The 20276-nt window shown below is 47.2% G+C and overlaps 1 protein-coding gene across 29 annotated transcripts in view; it reads right to left on the bottom strand.

Annotated features, from left to right (window-relative positions):
- Window positions 1-20276, bottom strand: part of NAV2 (neuron navigator 2) — a 740939-nt gene that overhangs the window by 260439 nt on the left and 460224 nt on the right. For 28 of the 29 annotated variants that reach the window (XR_006714126.1, XM_045484757.1, XM_045484759.1 and 25 more), the window contains one exon: window positions 9740-9857. Coding sequence is in view for 26 of the 29 variants with exons in the window: in XM_045484757.1 (XP_045340713.1) it covers window positions 9740-9857 (118 nt within the window). In the remaining 3 variants the exon portion in view is untranslated. The remainder of the gene's footprint in view (window positions 1-9739; window positions 9858-20276) is intronic. The other variant, XM_045484772.1, reaches the window with a different exon arrangement.

The following is a 20276-nucleotide window of genomic DNA, read 5'->3' as shown; positions in this document are numbered from 1 at the left end:
TATTTTTATTTTTTTGAAGAACCTCCATCCTGTCTTGCAGTGGGGCTGCACCAGTTTGCATTCCCACCAATAGTGCACAAGGTTCCTTTTTCTCCACATCCTCACCAACACTTGTTTCTGGTGTTGTTGGTTTTAACCATTCTGACAGGTGTGAGGTGATCTCATTGTGGTTTTGATTTGCATTTCCCTGGCGAGTTGAGTACCTTTTCATGTGTCTGTTGGCCGTCTCACCTCATCTTTAGCCAGAAATGCTAATATTGCTTAATACAAATAGGATTACTAATAATCCTATTCCCTCTGTGTGGTAGCACACAGAGAAAAAAGAGAGCGAGACTTAAAAGGGATGCATCCCAGGCCACATAGTGAGTCCAGGTTAGATCTGAAACACGCTCCTAAAGTCATAATAGCACCTGGCTATTTAGAGAAGTGGGAGAAAGAGGTTGTGTTAAATTAACTGGAAATCGATCCAAGTGACAAGGAAGAAAGGCCCAGGTTCCCACAGTGAAGTAAGGAGGAATCCCTATAAGACACAGCCCAAGCTATCTATGGTGGGTGCAGGGGGGGGTTTCAGTTTGCCACAGCAGCACTACATAAAAGCAACATATGTAGAGGTTGGGACACTAGCTTTGGGAGGCAAAAGATACCTCCACGTTTGAATCTCAGATCTACAGCTTCTTAGCTGTGTGATCTCAGCCATGTCCCTCAACCTCTCTGGGCCACAGGTTCCCCATCTATAGGATGGAGCTAATACTACCTGCTTTAGAGGAAGAGCTATGATAAATAGACTATAGGATGCCAGAAAAATACTTCATGCAGTGCCCAGCACACAGTAAGTATCCTACAAACGGCAGCTATCATTTACCCAATAATACATACCATCTATGTAAAGTATGTAAGATATGAATTTCCTTTCTGAGGTCTCCATCTGAGTTAAGCCTACAAACTCAGCTAGGAGTCCACAGTCAAGCACTGAGATTCTGCTGCCTCTGGGAAGCCCCTGTAAGCTTCCTCCCCAGTCCCCTTGGTCCTTTGACTTAGGGTCCCCACCCCTAGAAGAAGAAAGCACATGCAAGTCTCTGTTCTCTCAGCACTGTGTACCTTCCTCTGTTTTGGTCTGAATCATTTGAGGTTTAACTCCTTTTCTGGTCTCCGCCAGCTATGCTGTTGAAAGCCTGGCAGACATACAGATTTTGGTTTTCACATTTGTGTGTTCGGGGCTCAAGAAGTGCTAACAAAATCAAATTTCAAAAACAAACGAACAATCATGTCAGATTTTAATGAATATGATGCCAAAAATCCCCGTGAAGAGGAAAGATATTAAAAACTATCTGAAAAGAATAACCAAATCAAAGTGTCCCAAGCTCCAATTTTAGAACTCCTGAATCTAATACATAATACAGCTCAGCATTACCTCAATTGGACTCCCCCCCCCCCACCACCCCTCTGGTGTTCTCTATTTCGAGAAAGAAGGGAGAAATAAAGCTAGTGTCAAGAAATTGTTTAAGGGAGAAGTGGGGGAGAGGGGAAAATGGGGAATGGGCACTGAGGAGGGCACTTGTTGGAATGAGCACTGGGTGTTGTATGGAAGCCAGTTTGACAATAAATTATATTAAAAGAAGAAAATTGTTTAAAAATCTCATTCCTAGGAGATAGTCTGGTTAGTATACATTCAAGCTAACCTACACCTTCTTTAGAATTTGCTCAGGCTAACAGATACTCCACTCTATGATCTACCTTAGAAGATGTTAATCTTCAGAAATCCAACTCTTTAAGAACACTGGGATAGACATTTTAGGAAGCCTTTTCTACCCGTTTCCCTTACCCCCAAAAGAGGTGCCATAAAGCCTTTAAAAAGCACGTAAGAAATGCCCAGTGAATGGGATGACTCATGGGTATCTGTTCTTTAGTTCACCAGAAAATGACAGAATTACAATCAGTCAGAGTAGGTCACTAGCATGTCAGCTCCAGAAGAACAAGCTTTATCATCTGCTTCCTATTGTAACCCCAGAGCTTAAGACAGTGCTGGTCACACAGAAGCCAACTCAAATATTTGTTGAAAGGAGCTAAGGAATGAGTATTCTGAACGCTTCAAAGAATCAAAGTTTTACTGCCTATTCAGAGGCAATGGTCTTTTCACTTGTCAATACAGAGGCACATACTAAAGATGAAAAAAAAAAAAAGATCCTGGACAAATGGCATGCCTTCAAACAAGGGAAATTATGGCAGGCCTGCACTCACACCCTGGGTTTTGATATACAACAATGAAGAATAATGTGTGGCTTCTGAGAATCCACGTCTCTCAAGGTATCTTCCAATTGGATACTCATGATGGCCAAAGTCATAAGTCATTAGATTCTGATCAATACCCAGTTCAGCATTAGGTCATTAGTGCTCATTCAAGTAAAGGATGGATAACTGCGATCTTAGGAAATCATTTTAAAGATTCTTTATATACCATCTAGATAAAAATGCCAAAGGACTTGGTCTAATTGTTACTCTACTTCCTTTTTGTAGTCTGTCACCTAAACCACAGTCAGGTGCTGCCTGAATTCAAATACTGCAGCTCCTAGGAGCTTAATGCCATTTTACAACATTAGAAATAAACCAATGGAGTGGAGCCTATGGATGACCACTCTAAAGAATATGCGGGAAGAGATCAACTAAATGCCTAAGCCCAAACTCAAAAAGCTTAATAAAAATGCAAAAAAATATCTTGAACTTCCTAGTTTCCAATTTCATGTAATTTAAATACTTCTCCTTTGCTTAAATTCTCAAGAATTTCCATAACTGTCATAAATACTCAGAACAATAACAGCAGTTCTGATTCTGCCGAAAAGGAAGAAGAACTTGGTTAACTTGGGGTAGGGGGTCTTTGGCTGCAACACAAAAGTAGATAACCAAAGAAGCAAAGGCATTTGTCCCCCAAGTCTTCAACTATGATTCAAACTGGCATCCCTAAGTGCCAGTGCCCATTTATGTATTCTAGCAGGTTCAAGACCTTCTCAATCCATGAATGCGGTAACCTGCCTGCATACAAGGTGACGAGTTATTAATTGGAAAGCTTCAGTGCACTTTTCAAGTAAGGAGAGTGGCACCAGCTCATTGCTTTCCAGCGGACTTCTTTGGAAGGGATGACAACATTTCATATGCATCCATGCACAGGGCAGCTGGCAGCCCGGCCAACAGGAGAGAAACTGGCTGCCCAGAAAGGCAGAGGACTTACCCAAAGACACACAACAGTAGCAGGTCATCAATGGAAAGAAGGCACAATCCTAGGTGTTGTCTGAATTTCCTGGTTGTGCTCAGAGGCCACCCAAATGGTGATGGAAAATGGGCTGCTATCAGCTCTCGTCACCTCTGATGGGAAATCTCTTCCCCTATCCTCTGTCCTTGCTTCCTCCTTCTCTCCAATCCTCTTTTGTTCATCTTATTTCCCTCCTTCTCTCTCCTTTCATCCCTGCCTCCCACCCCTTTTCCCCTACCCTCCTTCCACCCCCTTCTGGCTTTCTCCCTGAGTGACAGCAATGTAAGCTGGAGGAGGGAGGCCTGTCTCTCCCTCTTGATTCATGCTGTTTATCCTGGCCTTGTAAACCTCTCTAATAACTCATGGCGATGGCACTGTGATGGGCTGGCAGGCAACTGCCGGCTTTGGGCAGCTCATGACTCCAGAAGATAATCACACTAATAAGAGGTTGAACAGAGACCGGACCCTCGGTCATGGAAAGCAGGACACGAAAGGCAGGAGAGAAAGATCCATTTCTGCCTAAAGGGCAGAAGCGATGGTACAAAAGCGTGGGCTCCAAATCATCCCACTACCCAAGAAACCCAACTCCTGGGATAGGTAGACAGACTCTAGAATTGATCCATCCGGGGTACCTGAAGACTCAGGAGCAGTGTCTATGGTTAACACTTCAGGGTTCCCTTCAAGCCACACATCTGATCATGGCACTCCCCGCTGTGAAAAATTAACTCTTCAACCACTAGCCTTGGTGCTAAGGCAGAAGCCCAGAATTCGCTGCCCTGTGCTTGGCAGCCTGCCTGATTTTGCCTCGTTGACCCTTTGGCTCTCTACCTTCCAAGCATCTCTGCACACTCTTCATCTGCCAGGAATGCCCTCCTGACTGCTCCACCTAGCTAACTCCAAGTTTGAGGTCTTGGCTTAAAGGTAAATTCCTCAAGGAACCCTTCCTTGATTCTACCCCCTATACTCTATCATGGGTCAGGTCTCACAGCACCACTGGTCCTCAATCATTATATATTATACTCCCCGGCCTAGAAAGGGGTTGTCCTCTCAAAGGGACCATCTCTCTGCTTCTAAGTTTTGATGGGCCTGCTCTTATTTATCATTTTTCAAATTTGTTTTGAGAGAGCGAGAGAGCTCATGTGCAACCCATGAGCACAAGCAGGAGAGGGGCAAGGGGAAAGGGAGAGAGAAAATCCTGAGCAGGCTCCGCACTGTCAGTGTGGAGCCCGATGTGGGGCTCGAACTCATGAAACGCAAGATCATGACCTGAGCCGAAACCAAGAGCCAGTCAGGTGCCTCTGATGGGCCTTCTTTTCAATGTGTTCTTTTCTCTACTTTGAAGGAACTTCACGCTGACAGAAAAGTCACAGGAATAGTACAGAAAATCCACAATACCATCCATTCTCATCTCCTCCCTCCCTCTCCTCTGTATGTATGTATGTGTGTATATTTTTCTGAAATCATTTTAGACTACATAGATCATGTCCTTTGCCCCTTATACTTAACATCCTTGTTCTTTGCAAATATATACGATCTCATGGTACAATTAGAACATTCCAATTGTGCCAACTGCCTTAAAAATGTCCTTTATAGCATTATTCCCCTATACAGGATCTAGTAGCACATTTAGTTGTCACAGCTGTTAAATCTCCTTTATATTGGAACAATTTCTCAGCCTTTGGCTTTCACAGAAGTGATAGTTTTGAACAATATAGGCCTTTTTTTTTTTTTTTTTTTTTTGGTAATAAAGTTCTACAATTGGAGTTTGTCTAAGATTCCTCATGATTAGTTTCAGGTTTTCCAGCCCTGACTGGAATTCAACATAAGTGATGTTATGTTCTTCTCAGGGCATCACATCAGCAAGCACAGGACATCCATCTACCCCTTGCCAATGATACAATTTTGATCTCCTGGTCATGACATCTGGATACTCCCCTGTGTGGATACCTTCCCCTTACAACTAATAAGCCATCAGTGGATAGACACTTTGAGACCACGCAAGTAGCTTGCCCCTCAAACTTTCTCCTCCAGATGTCAGCATCCATAGATTCTTGGCTTAACTAATCTTTACCATCATGGTTGCAACTTCCTCTATATTTGTTAGTGTTCCCCAGTACAGCGAAGTCCGGTCTTCTCCCGGTAGATGTTTCTGTCAGTACAGATTCCTATCCCTATTATATAGGAATTCCTATTTTATTTCACAGTTCTAATCCACAACTGTCCTCAATTTTGAGGCTCCTGGCTCAGATTATGGTCATTCTTCATAGCCACAGAGGGTACAACTAGCACTTACAGGGAGATACTACCAAGGAGGGTGGATTTTGACCTAGTCAAAGAAAAGGTTCAGAAGGATTCCAAATCGCCATCAACAGAACTAGCTGATTGGGGAAGTAGTAAGCTGCCCATCACAGGAAGTATTTAACTGTCTGTTGACTGCTCTTTCTAGAAAAAAAAACCATGTATCAGGTTGGGGCTTTTAGAGATCCCTTCCAAACCTTTGAGTTGAGACCTGCGACAGAATCCTGGAAAGGAAGAGAGCATGACATCTAGTTTAGAGGCATATTCAGAAGAATACTAACTGCTGACAAGGGAAAACATTCAGCCACCCGTTGGACACAATCCAACCAGGCTTGTAGAAGAGCAGGAGTGTAATGAGTGAAAGTCTAATCCCTAGTCCTCTTGATTTTTCTTGACCATCATTGCATGCCGGCCGCCATGTTAAATGCCAGGAGCCGAAAAAGACCACTCAGACCCAGGCCCAACGCAGAAACCAATGGAATGATAAAGGAGAGTCCCTCCAGCTCTGCCTGGGGGAGCTAGGAAAGATAGGGACTTTTCCAGAATGAGTGGGGGCTCATCAGCCAAAACAACTGCAACACCAAAATTCTGTCCAGCACACAACGGACTCCAATTCTGGGAAAATCTTAGACCAACAGAGATACACACGCACATATGTGTATGTTAAATACATACACACATACGTATGCACCTTTTTACATTTTATTTTAAAGGACACGTGTGGGAGAAGGCATGGACTTCAAAGTAAAGAGTACAATTGGTCAATAGTTCAGCATCCTGGTCAGAAAACGCTACTCCCCTCCTGCACCAAGAGATGGGTATTCACAAGACCCTCAGAGATTAAATGCTCTGAACTGACTGATAAACAATCTAGAGTAGTCACGTAGAACTCCTACGTGTACCTACCTTTTCAGCTCCTCACTTTCTGGGTCTCTGTCCTCTACACACAGAGCACAGGGTGTAAGCCCAGTAAAGTCCAGGGCAGAGACAGAGGTGCTAATGCCTGCCTTGCTCACAGAGTCCCCAGCAGAACCGAGCCTTGCTTGGAGGGGTGAGGGAAAGCAACCTGGGGGCCTCACAGGCAGCCCTGAAACTGGTCCAGTGGCTTAGGCCTAGAAAGGTCACTGTCTAGGCAAATTCATATCATCTCAATACATTCAGGGAAGCCTCCCCGTGAGCAAGGATAAAAACTGTGCTGGCAGACATTTCCGTAGCACCATACTTCGTCAATTCTGGACACCCGTGCTACCTACCGTTCACCTCTTCTGAGCCCTGACAGACCTAACACATCTATCATGCACACTCTAACACGGATACCAAAGCCTTGTCATCCTCGTACTCCTACCTTTCTAGAGGGCGGTTACCAGGAACACTGGTTTCCAAACACGTTTCATGTTTGATACCTACCTTGCACTTCCTAAGACTGCTACAAAAATCAGGCCATGCCTATTTTAAAGACAGAGAAACAGAGGCAGCGGAGGAAAAGGGCTCTGAGGGCCCATGGTTGGAAGCAAGGAAGCTGGGATGAGAGTGAGGCCTCTTGCTTTCACCCTTTCCCCTTTATCTCTTGCTCCCAGGGCTGGAAGCAGAGAAGGTCCTGGCAGAAATCCTGCACAGCCCCCAGATTCAGCCACAGTTGTGCTGCTAACGTATCGAATGGGACACGGTTGATGTGGAGATCAAAACTCCGCTCAAGTGCAAGTCCTCTCTTCTCTGAGGACCTCACCAAGAAGATGCTGCTCTTTCTTCCAAGGTTACAGGCCTTGCACACTTGTCTCTTTATTCCTAGCTTGGAGCACAATGCTGGCACACAGTCAGGACTCCAGAAATAGTTACTAACGCGAAGTGAAGGGAGGTAGATTCTTGTACGGGGTTCCGTGTCTCTAGATTGAGTGGGGAGATATAGGATATAGCAGAACAAGGAACAGAAGCTTTAGAAGCAAAATAACCCAGGTTAGAATCCCCTTGCAGACTAGTTGGGTAATACTGAGCTGAGACTCAGTGAGCCTCAGTTTTTGCAACTGTAAAATGGGGTGAATCTCGCCTACTCTGTAGGGATGTTGAGAAAACAGAAAGAGATTTGTCAAAGACTAGCATGAGTGATGAAGAGTGCGAGGAAGAAAAAATAGGTTTCAGTCCAAGATGGCCACAGAGGAAGAGGGAAGGGGAGGGGGTGGAAAAGGCAAAATGGGTGAAAGGGAGTGGGAGACACAGGCCTCCAGTTACAGAATGAAGGAGTCATGGGGATAAAAGGCACAGCATAGGGAATATAGTCAATAATAATACAATTGCGTTGTATGGGGACAGATCGTAGCTACACCTGCAGTGAGTATAACAATGGAGTTGAGTCACTATGTTGTACACCTGAAACTCACGTGACATTCGGGGTCAACAATTCTCAGAAAAGTTTGTGGGGGAAAAAGCGTGGGAGGAGAAAGAGATGAAAAGGAAGAAGTGTAGTGGACAGACTTCTAGAGGACCCCCAACTCTCCTCCCACTCAGCTTCAAGCCCTTGTACTGGCCCCTCGCATCGAGTAGGACAGGACCTGCGATTTGCTTTTAACCAACAAAATATGGCAAAGGACATGGTATGTCACTCCTACGATCATGTTACATCGTAGATGACAAATTGCTAGCCAACTTGCTCTAGAAACTTTCTCCCTTTCTGGCGTTGAAAAAAAATGAAAGCAACCACACTGGCGGCAGGAGGGGGTGGGCACCTGGGTGGCTCAGTTGGTTAAGCATCTGACTTCAGCTCAGATCATGATCTTATGGTTTTTGAGTGCAAGCCTCACATCGGGCTCTCTACTGTCAGCTCAGAGCCCACTTCGGATCCTCTGCCTCCCTGTCTCTCTGCTCCTCTTCTGCTCATACTCACACATGTGTGCTCTCTCAAAAATATATACAGACATTAAATAAAAAAGCAACCACACTAAGAGATGCACATGGCAAGGAGCCAAGAGGGATTTCTGAGAGCTAAGACTTCCAGCCAACCGTAAGAAATCAAGACTTACCTCCTATAACTGCAAGGAAGTGAATCGTGCCAACACTGAGTGAACCTGGTCCCCTCCCCAGTCAAGCCTCCGTGTGAGGACCCAGCCCAGGCCTACATCTTGACTGCAGCCTTGCAGAGGCACCGGACAAGCCATGCTTGCATTCCGACCCCCAGAAACCACGAGACGATACGTACATGCAAAGTGTGTGGCCATGTGTTACATGGCAAGAGGCAGCTAACACAAGGGGGAGGGAAGACAGAGAAGGGGAACCAGGCTCAAGCTCATCTTAAGAAACCCATCTTAGGACATCAGGGACCCTTGTATCTGAGTGGCAGCAGTTCTCCAAAAGTCATCAGCCAAGGCCAGCTTGCTTATGTTTTCAGGTACAATCTCCACAGATGTGAGCACGGCTACAACTATTAAAGGCCACTTTTCTCACACTGGAATGATAAGCAACTCTTCCAAAACAACACATGCCCAAGGGGCTGGGGCTTCTGTCCTTATGCCTTTTCCCTGGGCATGAGGCAGCCACAGAAGCTGCCAGCGACAACAATCAGCCTAATGTCATCTAATTGACCTCCTGCCTCCTGAGTCTGAGCTCTCAAGCAGGGATGCAGGGGGCACTTCCCTTAAGTCTTAAGGCTTGAGGCAGAGCTGCGCCCAGCCTGTGCCTGCCTTCCCAGGGAGAGCCCTCTCTCCCAAGCATGCGGCCCCAGCTCCCTTCCCCCAGTATTAAAACCAAAACCAACCTTCTGCAAAATTCAATCCTTTGATTTCTCAGTCCCAATTAAAGTTGGCAGGACTAAACCAATCGAGTAGTGCATTCTTTTGTTTTTGGTATTTACCAAATATTTGGAAATATTTATTTCCAAAATAACCCATTAAAAAAAAAATACCATCAGAGGGGGGAATGGAGAGCCAGACAGATCAGGGGCTAGAAAGGGACAGAGAGCCCTCCCCAAACCACCAGCACTTCCTTCCAGCCCTTCTCAGAGCATCAAGGGGGTCCTCTTATCGGAAAAAGCAAGCCGGCACCCAGGACCCCCAAGCACAAAACAGAATCGAATAAATGGTCAACCCACGTGGCAGAAACACTGTATTCTCCTGAGATTTCAGTGTGCCATGCCCCTTGCCCAGCTCAACAACCCCTTCTAGGTCTCCACCGTAACTCCTCAATCCCCGACGTAAAACCCACTCTTACCCACAACCTGGATAATCTGAGCCAGGAGGACGCCGTCTGTCACATCTTGCTGGAGGTCCTTGATGAGACGTTTGTGGCCCGACTTGGCTAAATAATGATTGGCCCAGTCCGTGTAGATCTGCAAAAACAAAAACAAAAACCAAAGAGGCAACTTTAGGAACCCGCTCAGATCCTATCCCGTGTCAGAGGCAGCTGCTGGGGCCTGCGCAGCAGCCAGGGTCCCACCAGCTCGCTACCCTGGGCCAGCCGGTGCCATTAACATGCAGAGCCTCGTGCTGAGGGCCATTCAGCTACCCATAGCCGGGCTTTCGCCTATTGAGAGCTCTGCCATCAAGAGGCAGGGAAAAGCTAAAGAAAGCTTCAAAGCATGCAAAGGCCTGAATGGGATGGGGACACAGAACTCAACAGTCTGCTCCAGACAGCTTTGAGAGGCAGTGCCTCTGAAGGCAAGAGAAGCCTCCCCCGCCCCACCGCCATCACCCCCCTTCCCCCCGCCCCTGCCCATCTTTTTCTCTTTATTGAGAAAACGTATGGGGAGGTTACCACCCAACAGGCATCTTTTAATGGGCCATTTCAGGGTAAGGAGGGCTATTGAGTTAGCAGAGCTCTCAGGAGCCTGGGTCCCTTGTAAAGAAGCCAAGTACACAAACACAGAGCCCCTCAATTACTCGTGTGTGAGTGGCGTTATTTACGGCCTCACGATCACCTCGAATGTAATCGGTTTCATTTAAAAGCCCAGCATCATTTTCACTGTTGGGATTCTGTGACTAATAAGAATTTTAAAAACCCAGCAAATTCTGACATATTTAAACACAGCACTAGTGCACACAGCATCCTGAAAGGCAGAGGCTAGGTCACCCATGGGATCAGGAAGGCAGACCCCCTTCAGGGACATACAGACCTGCTCCTGTCACAGAACTGTCACTACAAGAGAATCTTTTCTTGCAGAACAGCACAAGAAAACTCACCTGAGATCTTTCTCCCTAACTGGAAAAAAAAAAAAAAAAAAAAAAAGGCCAAAAAACAAAATTAGACACCTCGTCAATTTTGAGTACTAGGTTCCACAGATTTGTGAGTCTACAGAGGGACATGTAGGCCCTATAGGTCGGCACCCTTTCTTCTCCCCTACAGGGATACGAACAAATGACTGCTCAAAAGAGAATACCGTACCCCTGCTGGTCCATCTATTAGTAACAAGTTCACATACTAACTCCCATGACATCTCCACCCAAACGGAGGTGATCACTGTATCTCCAGCAGGCCTGCTCGGAGATCTTGTGTGTGACTTCTAGAGCAGGGGGAGCCCTCCCCTCACCCTGGCTCTCCTCCATTCTATTCTTCCAATGGGTCCAGAGTAATCTCAAGCAATGGGGCACTGCCCCTTGAGGCTCGTAAAATGGGGACAACAAGGCCAGGGACTGGACTCGCAGAGTGGGACCCGTTAGGGAGCCTCATTCTAAGACGGGGCGAGGCAGAGAAGCACTTCCTACTTCATCAAGAGCAGGGGACAGACACCCCCTGGCTATTCCCACCCCCAACCTCAGAGCTGGGTCTTCCACCGCAGAGACCCACGAGCTGAAGAGGTACGCCGCAGGATGATTCTGTGTCATACCTCGGTCCAAGGCATCTAATCCTTAAATCCATGTTACTTTCCTGCCCTAGGATTCTCAAGTTGTCAGAGATCAAAAGCCTAATAAAGCAAGATCATTTTCGATTCTGTGATCACCGAGAAAGCGAAGGACATGGGGAGCCATCTTGGTCATTTTACGGCCAGTCCTAAATGCCAATGATTATTAGATTGTTAAGAGGGAGAGAAAAAACATGAGAAGGAAAAGAGGCAGACCCGGGTTCAAGTCCCAGTTCTGAAGGTTCCATGGGGTAGGGATTTGGATCGCTTTTGTCCAGTGATGTGTCCAAGGTGGTTACACCATTAGCACATAGTTCTCAATATGGGTCTGTGAAGAATGGATGAAGGACCTCAGGCAAGCTCTTTAAACTCACTGAAGCTAGTTTTTCTTAGCCATGAAATGGGATCAACACCATCTACTTGTCAGTTATTATGAGGACTGAGTGATAAAACCTTTTTTTTTTTTAAAAAGGGATTTATGCACAGTAGGAGCTTAATAAATGACCTATAGTGCCTACTGTATACCAGGCACCAGTATAAACACTTTGCACATATTAATTCATTTAATACTTATTCTAGGAGGTGGATACCGTTGTTAGGTCTATTTTTTTTTTTCCAGAGAAATGTGAAACATAGAGAGGTAAACTAACTTGTCCAAGGTAACAAGTGGCAGAGTCAGGATTTGAACCCAGGCTGACTGGCTCTGTAATCCCTTAGACATTCAACAATGCTCCTTCTCTGAATACAAATACAAATGTTATTCCTAGCTTTTACCTCCTCCATGACACTCTCCTACGGACTCTAGGCTCATTCCCCTATTCAGTTATGTTCCGGCTGAAAGAATTGAACAATAAATAAGCAAAAACCCAAAGCCTAGTTCTATCCCTTGCTGTCTGAATGCCCTGGGGCAAGTTACTCAACTTGTCTGAGCTTCAGTTTACTCAGCTGTAAGATGGGCATAAGAAAGACTACTTCAGAAAGCAGTTATGAAGACTTTTACATCTAAAGGGCATAGCATCTGCCACATGCTAAGTGTTCAGTAAATAAAGTATTTAGAAATGTGGCTACCAGCATTATGAAATGGGCCAGAACAAAATCAGCCCAGCCTCTCCCCTGAACCTCCAGGACACAGACGACTCAGGGACTCCTTCTCCTTCTCCCTCACAAGGTAGAATTTCAGGAGTGAAGCATCCACCATCTGGAATCACAGACTATGACGGACTGAAAGAAAAGGAGGTCAGAGATTGACCAGGCTGGTTCCTAGAGCCAAGCTCCCTTCCCCAGCTAGGAGATGCACCCAAGATGCCCTCAAGCACTACAGGGATCCCACAAGCTACGTCCGAAGGACTGTGGAAACATTCCAAAGCTTAAAGCCATCCACCCCCAAGATCATCAGCTGAGGGGAGGAGGGGTCATGGACAAGGATACTGCTGAGTGGGAGGTGATGCTGGTACCTCTTTTCATTCTCTTCCTGGAAGTTAAAGGTACTTTAAAATAGATCTACTCTCCAAAACCAGTCTTCTGCATGTCCACACAATCCAGCAAGAAACCAAGGTTAAGCAAACTTTTTTCAACAAGTTTATGTGTGTGTACACACACACACACACACACACACACACACACACACAACCTCACCTTGGAGCCATGGTGGGGCCATGTGGGTATCTGGTATATCAAGGAGAACTTCTACAGTGGTCAGAAATGGCTCTGCCGAAGAAGTGAGCTCCTCTACCCAAAAACTATGTAAAAGAAGAGCCTTTCTTTCACTTTAGCCTACCACACACCACTGCAACTTTGTCTTCCCAGAGCACAGCTCTAGGAAGCTGTGCTCCTGCTCAAAAAAAACAACTCATCAACAGCTCCCCACTTCCCACTGAATTCAAGTCTGGCTTTTCACACTGCTATTCAAGGCAGTCTGATCCACCCACTCTATCCCAGACCGCGCTCAACCCTTGCGGGGGAGGCGGTGTATGTGGAAGTTAAGAGGATAGGCTTTGGAAATGACCAAGTACAGCTGGCCCTCAGCCCCGGGCAAATGAATTTCCATTAACCTTTCTGTATCTCAGTTTTACCCTCCATGAAATGGGGATTATACCCAAGGTATTATAAAACAGCTGGCAAACCGTGACCCAGGCCAAACCCAGCTGACCATCTGTTTTTTTGTAAACAAAGCTCTATTTGGAACACAGCCACACTCACTTGTCATCTTTGGATGCTTTCATGCCACAGCGGCACAGTTGAGCAGCTGTGACAGAGAACTTTTGGCCCGTAAAGCTTTAAATATTTACCATCCAGCTCTTTACAGAAAAGATTTGCCAGTGTTACAGGGACTGAGAGACCACGCCCACCATACCAAGTGCTCAGTGGTCATGATTACCATCACCTTCAGGAAAACTTGACCCCACAATTCCCCATCTCTGAATTCATGCCATCCTATCTGCCTGAGTACCTCCACCAGGGTCACCTGGCAAGGCTCAATTTCTAGGTCAGTCCCTCCATGAAGTCACTCTGGATTTCCCGACTGCATCCTGAGCTACACACGATGCAGAGATTGTAGATAACACGTACGTCGGTGCCATCTTCCCACCTTCACCACCAGATGTGGGCAGAGACCATGCATGTCCCACCCATCTTTGCTGCTCAGCAGTGCCTCCCTAGGTGCGGGCCCACAGCAGGGGGCCGCATGTGGTTGCCAAGTTGAGCTGAACACAGAAAGAGGGCAAATCTCCGGGAAACCAATTACATTTGAGATAAATAATGTAAGTCCTCAGCAAATCCTCAAACCAGGATTTCACAGCTCTTTATTGATTCAAACAGGAAGGGACAGAGAAAATAAATCATGCTGTGGCTCAAGCTCATTAATCAGGACCCATCCAATAAGAGTCATTAATTATCCGGAGTTTCCCCTCCCCTCCCTTCTCCCCAGCTCTCAACTTTTTAAAGAAGTCACAAGCAAACACCTAGATTCATTGTAAGAACCCATTTTTAGGGGCCAGGCTAAGCAGAGACATTATTCAGCCCCATCTCCTTCACTTGCTCTTTCAGTAGCACGTGCATGGAGTACCATTCTTTCAAGGGGCACCCTTGGAAAATGAACTCACAACATCCCTAGTCATCGGACTCCATCAGCTTTGGCAACTCACAGAAATGGCAGCGATGCGTGTTTCAAAGATTTTAAGCCAGGGCTAGAGCACGCAGAGCTTCCTGTCCAAGCCTCAGCGTCCCAGAATCAGCTGTTCCAGAGCAACTCGGATGGAGAGCTCCACGGCTGTAAAGACTTGGGGGCTGCGGATGCTGCTACCCTGAGTGATCCTCGTTCTCCAAGCTTCCAGTGGCAATGGAGAAAAAAGGACCTCATGGTAGGAAAGAGCGCAACCACCATTCCCACCTCCACCTCCCTCCAAGTCAGATCATTCTAGAACAAAGCTCCAGAATAACTCTGCACTAGTACGTGAGGAGCCCTTTCTCACTCGGTCCTTCATCTCACCAGCTGCCTTTTCCCCCACCCCCTCCTAACAGGAGAATCAGTACTCCAGAAGCACTCAGCGAGGGAGAGAAGCTGCTGTCAGAAGCTGGAAGAGATAAAAGGGGGAAAGCAGGCAATGACAGCTGAAGAGCGAATTCGTTTTGACTCACTTATTACCCCTGACAGAATTTCAAGGAGTGCGTCATTTGTTTGCTTATAAGCAATCATTCCGTATCCACATCATTCCGTATCACAGAGGCAGAAATCAAAGCAGGAAAATTTTGACAGATCAATTGAAGTAAAAAACCTGATTATTAGTTGTAACAAGAAAACTGATAATAATTGCACTGCGTTCCATCAGTGGGGATAATGTTGCTAAATTTATACGGCAATTAGCTCTCAGTGAAGGGGCGGGGGTAGCACTCCGCGAAACCCACGAACAATTCCACTGAGGAACTGCACCAAAAGTTGGGGCCATTTACAACTCAGCTAGAAATCCCCAGACCAATATGCCGGACAGCCTGATGGATCCAGAAGGCAGTGGGCAGGAGGACAGCCATTCCAGGAGAGAGACAATAGAACCAAGCTTTCAGAAGGAAGTGCCAAGGCGGAGATTAAAGTCAACCAGTCATGTAGCATCAGAGGTGGTTTCCAGTCAAGCAGGTGCAAAGGAAATGCTGCTGTTTGGCTACAGTTCAGTGGAGGTCTGGCTCCAGACTTTGGCCACGTCCTCAACCCAGTATTTCCATGACTAGGCAGCATGTGATTAAATGGCTTAGTTCTGATGGTTCTGAAGTAGAAGAACGATATTGCAACAACATCTAGAGCGCTCACCTAGTGCCTGAATACCACAAAGAATAACTATTCAATGACTAACAGTTTCAAGAAAATCAAAATGTACCATCTGTTATCAAGGGCAAAGCTGGAAACACATTGACTGCTGCATCTCCAGCATCTAGCAAGGAGCATGGCACCTACCCCACACATGCAGCCATGTGTCCACAGGACCTTTAACTGCATGGGATGGGTGAGGGGCGTCGGAGTAGCTGCTGACTTTTTCCCCCACACCCCTTCTCTCAATATAGACCTCTGCCTTGTTTAAAACCACTGCCTCGAGGGGTGCCTGGGTGGCTGAGTCGGTTAAGCACCCGATTTTGGATTTCGGCTCAGGTCATGATCTCATGGTTCATGGGACAGTGCTGAGAGCACGGAGCCTGCTTGGGATTCTCTCTCTCCCTCTCTCTCTGCCCCTCCCCGGCTCAGGCTCACATGCTCTCTAAAGAGGTAAAAATTTAAAATAAATAAATAAAACCACTGCCTCAAAATAAACACTCAGGTGAAATGGTATCCCTACACACTGGAGAAAGAGGTGGCACACAGAGAAGTCAATCTCTTTGTTCAAGATGACACGGCACAGGAGAGGCCGGGCTGGACCAGTGGCCCCGCCCCCCTGGTTTCTCAAGAGAAGAATCCAGTTCTGTTCTGTGTCCCCAGTGCTCACAACATGCCCACCCTGAAGGGCAAGGACTCTCCTTCCATCTTCATCTCGGCCATCTGATGCATTACTCAGGTCGTTTGTGGTTTTTCCATCAACCACAGCCATCACGAGGGCAGGGTGTCTACACAAGGGCAGTCTCAGGAGCTGGCATGGACCAGGGCGGAGGTCTGGCTCTGCGTCTTACCAGCTGGGTGGCCTTGGTGAGTCACGGCCCTGCTGAGCATCTGCGTCCCTCACTTGTGTGGCAGTGATACACAGGGTTGCTTTATGGACTAAAGAAGAGCATGTATGTAAGTGGTTAACACAATGTCTGGCACACAGTATTAAGTAAGTGGGGGTTACTGATATTCAAGTCAATAAACCCTTGACTAAGTTAGGGGGAATAAATCATTCTAGATTGCTCAGAGTTGATCCTTCTGAGAGCCATACCTATTTAGAAATCTTTCCCAAATGGATTATCATGATCCCTGCTTCTTAAATTAACCTAATTTTACTTCTTTCTTGATGGCCCACAGACATTAGCATAGGTAACAGCGTTTCGATGCACACACAGATGCCCTTAGGGCCTGCTGAGCCCTCCTTAAAAGATCCCATAGTCCTTTCAAATTGGGTACAAAGTTAACATTCAAGCAGGAACTTTGAAGAGACTTCTCCAGCAACGAAGATACGAAAGCAGAAGGATTCTGTGGCACACCTTTGGGCTGCCCCAAGGTTCAATAGGGAAGACTTTTGGTCAGTCTCCAGTCAGAGAAGAGTGCGAGAAAGCTGGGCTCCAAGAGCACTGAGTGAGACATTGACTGGGTTCTAGATCCCTTACCTGGGCACATGCAAAATAGTACTGTCCACTCTCAACCTACATTTTCTAACATGCACTTATATATACCAAGGAATAGACCTCTTTCTCTGGAGCCAGAAGATAGAAGCATTGGGAGGGAGGACCCCACTGCCGGATTTCATTGCTCTGGGTTTCCATCTTGCTCCACATTCTGGCACCATCCTTCCTCCTCCTTGACCTCCGAATATCAAATCAACATAAACCACTTCGAGCCACATGCACGCCTTGACGGCAACAGTCTGAGCACGACCTGTGCCAGGTTTTGCTCTTGCTGTGGTCTTGTGTAGGACAGCAACGCCCATCGGCCAGATGCCTGCGATGAATGGAGTAAAAGAACGCCTTCTAGAGTCAGACCACTTTAGTTCCGACCATGCCTCGACCACTTCCCGGCAGACTTATCTTGGGCAAGTTACTTAAACTATCCAAGCCTAAGTGTCCTCATTTGTAAAATGAGTCAACCACCTATTCAGTTTATTCGGAGACTGAGTGGAGATCACCTAACAATGCCTGGCACATAGTAGGTATGTTAGCTAGGATTCTAATTACCATGAAGATGATGACCTACAAGATGAACACCCTGCAAACAATGGACTCCTTTAGTGCCCCGCTCACTTGTGAGGAAGATACTATTTGCCCCATTCTACAGATGAGAAAGTTGAGGCTCAGAGCTGAAAGGACTCTCCCAAGATCACATGAAATGTATGCAGGGTTTAAAGGCAGTGACTGGCTCTCGGAAACTTTCCACTGCTACTGAGAGGCCCACCCAAGGAATCACCATCCACAGAAGGTCAACTGTCATGGTAGTGTGGGAAAAGCAACAAGGGCTATTATTGCATAATAGCCACAGTGTCACCCTCTCCTGCCCCTGGGAACAGAGCTGGCCGCTTGTCACTCAGGACCAACAGATCTAAGAGTGGAACGGACACTTTCCCATGTCACCAAAGCTCAAGGCCGACATGATTCACAGCAGCGTCACTATAGTAAAAACTGAAATGCCAATATAACACGAGTTACCATGGTCGGGCTGCCCCTGAATCGGGAAATGCTCAGGAGTCAGGTGCCCCAGCTCTTCCAGTCTGAAGTAGGGCAAGGCTGGCCTAGGACCCTGTGCGGATCTAGGGGCCATGCCTGGAAATAACCCCACAGCCGTACAATGATGGCATGGTCTGTCAGGAGCAATGACAAGCCACAGGTGGGTGTGCACAGCAGCTTCAGAGGTTTTGAAACGGTCTTTAAAAAAAATAAATACACCAGGCTGGTGAACTCTCCAGGATGAGTACATAGGTTCCTGCTTATCCCACACCATGGAGTAATGCCTGGGATCCCCTCTCTTGCTGCTGTCATCCTGGAACATGGGGTGCACCGCACCGTACCGTACCTCACAGGAGAGGTGGGACTCTCCCTTCTTTTCCTCACTTGATCACGACCACCTGCTGCGAGGGGTGTGCGCTTCTGTGGGGGGGCCTACTGTGCATCACGTGTCTTATACCTGTGCTCTCATCTATAGGCTCTCCCCACAGGAGTGCCAGCTCCCAGAAGACAGGAATTCTTAGCTGTTTTACTCATTGCATTTTCTGCAAAAACATCTGGTAGAATGCCCAGCGTGTATTAGGTGCTCACTAAATACCTGTTGTATAAATGAATGATCACCTCCATATTACACACTGGAAAACAGAAGCTCTAAAAGGTTAATACATGTGCCCAGGGTCACACAGCTAATAAAAGGGGATCCTCCACTTGACCCAGAAAGCCTCGCCCCACAGCCACCACCTCTCAGAACAGCAAAATGTGGATCCAAGTCTCCCTTGGGCCTGCCTAAAAGCCAAATAAGGCCACCCAAGGATCAAGACTGGAATGCTTACTGGTTGCTTGAGAACAAAATCAGGGCCCCCTCTGCAGGACTTCCTCCCCACCCCCTCCAACCTTAGGCACAGGATTGGAACAACATTCAACCACGAGGTCTGGTGGCTCCGAGAGAGCCAGATGTCCTAGCCCACTCGAAATGTCTGGAGTATTTTTTCTCCCTTCCTAGGTTCATTAGTTACTGAATACACATGCCCTCCTTCCCAGGGCTTCCTCCGTGGCTGTGATGGAAATTAGGCCCTTCCCAGAAGCTGAGGCAGCCGCTGCAAACACTCTCTTGACAGCAACCATCTCAAAACTCAAGAGCTTTTCAGGGATGCCTGGCAGGGCAGCCACACCTGAGGGGCTGACAACCACCTGAGCTAGTATTCGGGCGCTCTCCAGTCTGCTCATCAATGTGCCTTTTATGTATTAGCCTCCATCTGGCTTCCAAAAAGCCACAGTCCCCTCATCTGCAGACCACAGGTAGAGGGGTGACCAGCAATTGTGCTTCTTGGCCACTCCATCCAGCCCAAAGGCCTCAGCTCAGCTAGACAGGCACAGCACCCCCAGGACTTTGGGCCCCACCAGGCCCAACCAAGACCTTGGAGTCCCACGTGACCTCTGACAGGCTGCTTGACCTCTCAAGTCGGTTTCCTCTTCGCAGGATTGTTGAATCGACAGGGACTGGACATCACAGCTCAAGAACCCCACGTGTGTTTGGACACAGAGCACACCAGGGTCTTTTCACCACGGGCAAACGACCTCTCTCTGGGCCTCAGCTTCCACTTCTGGAAAATGGGCTATCCATCTGTTATCTATCATGAGGACTACAGTGTCCATCATGAGAACAGAAATGTTTCCAAGACGCTTAGCACAGCATCTGGCACACAGGTGGTACCTTCATATGTCCGTTTCCTTTCCTGCCTCGTCTCCAGGTCCCCGACTACCAACCCTCTGGCCCACCACTCACAGCACAGGCTCCGTGCCATGCTAACCTTCAGTCGCCGCTGGAACGGGGGCGGTTTCTGGTCTGGCATGTCCTCCCTCATCCCCTCCACTCAGCAGGATGGCCCCTTTTCCTAGACACCAAACCCGACTCCAGGCTTCTCTCCCTTTTTCTGAGATCCTGGGGTCCTCACGCTTCAAACATCTTGTGTGCTGGCTCCCCAAACCCTACGCCCTTGCCCACACGGTATTCTCTGCCAGCGGTGCCATCACTACCCCACTGCCTGGCAAATGTCTACTCGGTCTCCTAAAACCCGGGCC

Source organism: Leopardus geoffroyi, chromosome D1 (assembly GCF_018350155.1).
Source record: "Leopardus geoffroyi isolate Oge1 chromosome D1, O.geoffroyi_Oge1_pat1.0, whole genome shotgun sequence".
Taxonomy (NCBI): Eukaryota; Metazoa; Chordata; class Mammalia; order Carnivora; family Felidae; genus Leopardus; species Leopardus geoffroyi.
Note: the sequence above shows the minus strand (reverse complement) of the source record. Positions and strands in the feature narration are given on the sequence as shown.